Below are 3,135 nucleotides of genomic sequence, written 5' to 3'. Positions count from 1 at the left end.
ACATGTTCTGTTTCACCTAATAAGGTCGATTAAATTTTTCATTTTAATATAAAAATCACTGGTTTGTTAAAATATATATATATATAATATATATATATATATATCTACTGTCTATGTAAATATTAAAATACTTATCCATACTTAGCTACTGACCATACAGTTTCACGCCTAAATCTTATGTTAGATTTGGTCTGGCAAGAGAGGAAAATCTATCCCGAAATTGGTGCTCATGCTTCACTGAAATTCTAATGCTTGGGAAGAAGAGAATACCCACCAACCCCATTATTATTTAATTATTTCAATACAACACTCTCTTATTATATTCGTAGAGATCTACCTGAAAATAAGAAACAATCATGAAAGAATATCTTGAAATTTGAAAACACCACTCAATTTCAAATCCAAATTCCTACAACCACCACCAATGCTTTCTCAGTACTTCATAGAGTCAAGACTGCAGAGACTATGAAACATCACTCTCAAGTCTTAATCTCTCGCTTCTTTTTTCATTTAGAATTGCAACACATATTCCACAAGGACCACCACCTTACTTTAATCAATATATATATATATATAGTCTCACTACTTTACCAATTAATTAAGAAACAAAATAAAAAATAAAAAAACAAAACACAGATGATTCATGAAGAGAATCAAGTCTTCTAATACAAAACTCAAAAGGATTAAATTAAAATTTGAGTCTGATAATTAAAGGAAAGTAAGAAGTTCTATCATTTTCTTTTCTTCCAAACATGGACATTCTACATGAGAGGGCTATTGAGAAGTCCATGCCAAGATGAACCAAGTCCATTCCAGCTTTCTCTCCCTGAATCAAAATCACCCATGTTACCATCTCCTCCAAGCTGCTGCCATGGAAAGCCCCACAAAACCCTATTCTCACCTTCTCTGTCATGACAATGCTCTTGTTTCATTGTTGTCACCGTCACAGCTGATGCTGCAGCGCCGCCGCCGCCGCTCATATCTTGATGATCATATGGCATTGTTGACACTTCTTCACCAAAATTGACACCCAAATCACCATTTTCCAAATGACCCATGTTACCATTCCCAACCCCATAATACAAATTACTAAAATTACCATTTGGGGCTTCAAGAAATCCACTCCTCAGTGCATCAAGAAAGCCAGGAGTGTTGTTGGAGTGATCCAACATTGGAAGATCATGGCAAATATCAAACCCTAAATGCCCAGTTGGCTGCTTCTGGAGCCTAGCAAATGCTAGGGAGAGATCATTGGTGTCATAGGTCATGGTTGGGAGAGTGGAGAGTGGACTGGGATTGGTTGTGAGTGGTTGATCTTGATCATGATTCCTTTTGGATGATGATGATCTCTTGTTCTTCCTGCACCCCCCACCCACTGGAACATTCCTCAGTGTCCCTCCTTTGGTCCAATACCTCCTACATGACTTGCAAAAGTACCTTGGCTGAGAGAGACTGTAGTTGTTGTAGTAACAAAACTTGGTGTTGGTGGACTCACATCTAGGGCATTTCAGAGCTTGTTCTTGAGGCCTTGGTTTCTTCTCTTGCTGTGTTTTTGTGCACACCAACATGCTTTCTAGTGTCTGAGAGGCCATTTCCTGAAGTGATTACGGAAAAAAATTGTCAAGAGATGAATGAATTGACAAATACAAATGCATGCATTAATACATTAAAGAATTTGAAATTAAACTGCATATATGGTAGCAAATGTTTGTAGTAATTGGTAATCTTTTTCTTCTCCATTTATACAACAAATACATGCACTAATAGACAAATTTACACATATTCCAATTCCAATTTCAGTTGGGTTCTTCACAGAAGATTGAAAAACAAATTACTTTTCAAGAGGCATTAAATCATTCCCTGAAGTGATGAGACAAAAAAAAAATGAGAAGTAAAATTAGTAACAAAGCCTCAATCTTAATATCAAATATATATCAGATGTAAACATAAAACTTTGAGGAAAAAAAAAAAGTCTTTGAAGTCCCAGAACCACCCAATTGCAATTTAATTTTGGTTCAAGTGTGACAAGAAAACATTAAACATGTGTTGGTTTTGAGATTAATTATCGGAGAAACTAATAAGAGTGCAGATCTTGGCGCAATGATAAGGTTGCTATATGTATTTTTTGCGAGTTTAAAACAATAAACAACAAATTTACTCTCTTCCAATCTCACAGTGACCAGATCGAGCTTTGTGCATTGACCTAAACCTTTTAACCCTTTTAGAGACAAACTAATAACGCAGGCAAAAAATCAAAATGAGTGAGAAACAAAACTCAAAAATTAAGTTCCTTTCTTCTTTTCTCTTTAGCTCTTTTAATTTCTTACCCCAAAGTGATATAAACTTGCATAGATATATGAAAACCATAAAGGGAAATTAAATGAAAGAGTAAAGTGATGAGTAAACAAAGAACAATTAAGCTTATAGTATTAATATGATCATATATATATATATATATAGTAGTACTGAATTCTTATCCCACCTGATGCTGCTGTGCACTTGAAGGATCCATCCATGCACAATTACAACTCCAGCTGAGATTGTATTAGCTAGTATGAGGTCTCTGGAACAGATATAGAGAGAGAAAGGATGAAGAGAGAGAGAGAGAGATTTAGAAGTTTAGAGAGAGAGGATTAGGGAGTCATGCAGAGTGAAGGAAAGAAAGCACCCCTGATCCATATATAAATAAAGCAGCCTAAATATATAAGAGAGAGAGAGAGAGAGAGAGATATGGTGTCTAGAGAGAGAAAGAAGGATGTCCAGAGAGAGAGAGAGAGAGAGAGAGTGAGATTGGGGTGTAATGATTACTGGGGTCTACGGGAATGGTTCGATGTTTGTTAGTCTTGCACGCAGAGAAAGCGAGGAGAGAGAAGGCCATGGAAAATTCGAGTTGATCATCATCATCCATTCATCTGCAACGGATTCATGTGCCAGTTTTGTGTGGGTCCCAATGGCGTGGGAATGCACCTCTACGTGGACCCCACCCATCGCTCTCTTCCAACCTTCCCTCCCCCTTTCAATCCGATCCCTACCGACTCCATCGCCAATAACTCGGCGACTCAGACATCATTTATAAAATGGGAAAAATCAAATATTAAGAAATTGAATAAAAATATGCTATCACTTGTCTTTAGT

At 36.6% G+C, this 3,135-nt stretch overlaps 1 protein-coding gene across 1 annotated transcript; it reads right to left on the bottom strand.

The window, feature by feature from the left end:
* Positions 1-547: 547 nt before the first annotated feature.
* On the bottom strand, positions 548-2,853 carry LOC132269522 (dof zinc finger protein DOF2.1-like). The gene is made up of 2 exons (XM_059770754.1): positions 2,483-2,853; positions 548-1,595 (listed from the first exon to the last, which is right to left on the bottom strand). Exons 1-2 carry the CDS (start codon positions 2,510-2,512, stop codon positions 762-764), a joined length of 864 nt encoding a protein of 287 aa, XP_059626737.1. The 5' UTR covers positions 2,513-2,853; the 3' UTR covers positions 548-761.
* Positions 2,854-3,135: the final 282 nt, after the last annotated feature.

The sequence above is a fragment of the Cornus florida genome, unplaced genomic scaffold (assembly GCF_030987335.1).
Source record: "Cornus florida cultivar Cherokee Brave unplaced genomic scaffold, ASM3098733v1 CherokeeBrave_3.0.0_Hap2_Chr08, whole genome shotgun sequence".
Classification (NCBI taxonomy): domain Eukaryota; kingdom Viridiplantae; phylum Streptophyta; class Magnoliopsida; order Cornales; family Cornaceae; genus Cornus; species Cornus florida.
This window is presented reverse-complemented; position numbering and strand designations above follow the sequence as displayed.

Coding starts and splice junctions, on each gene's coding strand:
- LOC132269522 (XM_059770754.1), bottom strand. CDS start 2,512: ATGGATCCTTCAAGTGCACAGCAGCATCAG. Junction 1,596..2,482: donor CAAGTGCACAGCAGCATCAG/GTGGGATAAGAA, acceptor TAATCACTTCAG/GAAATGGCCTCTCAGACACT.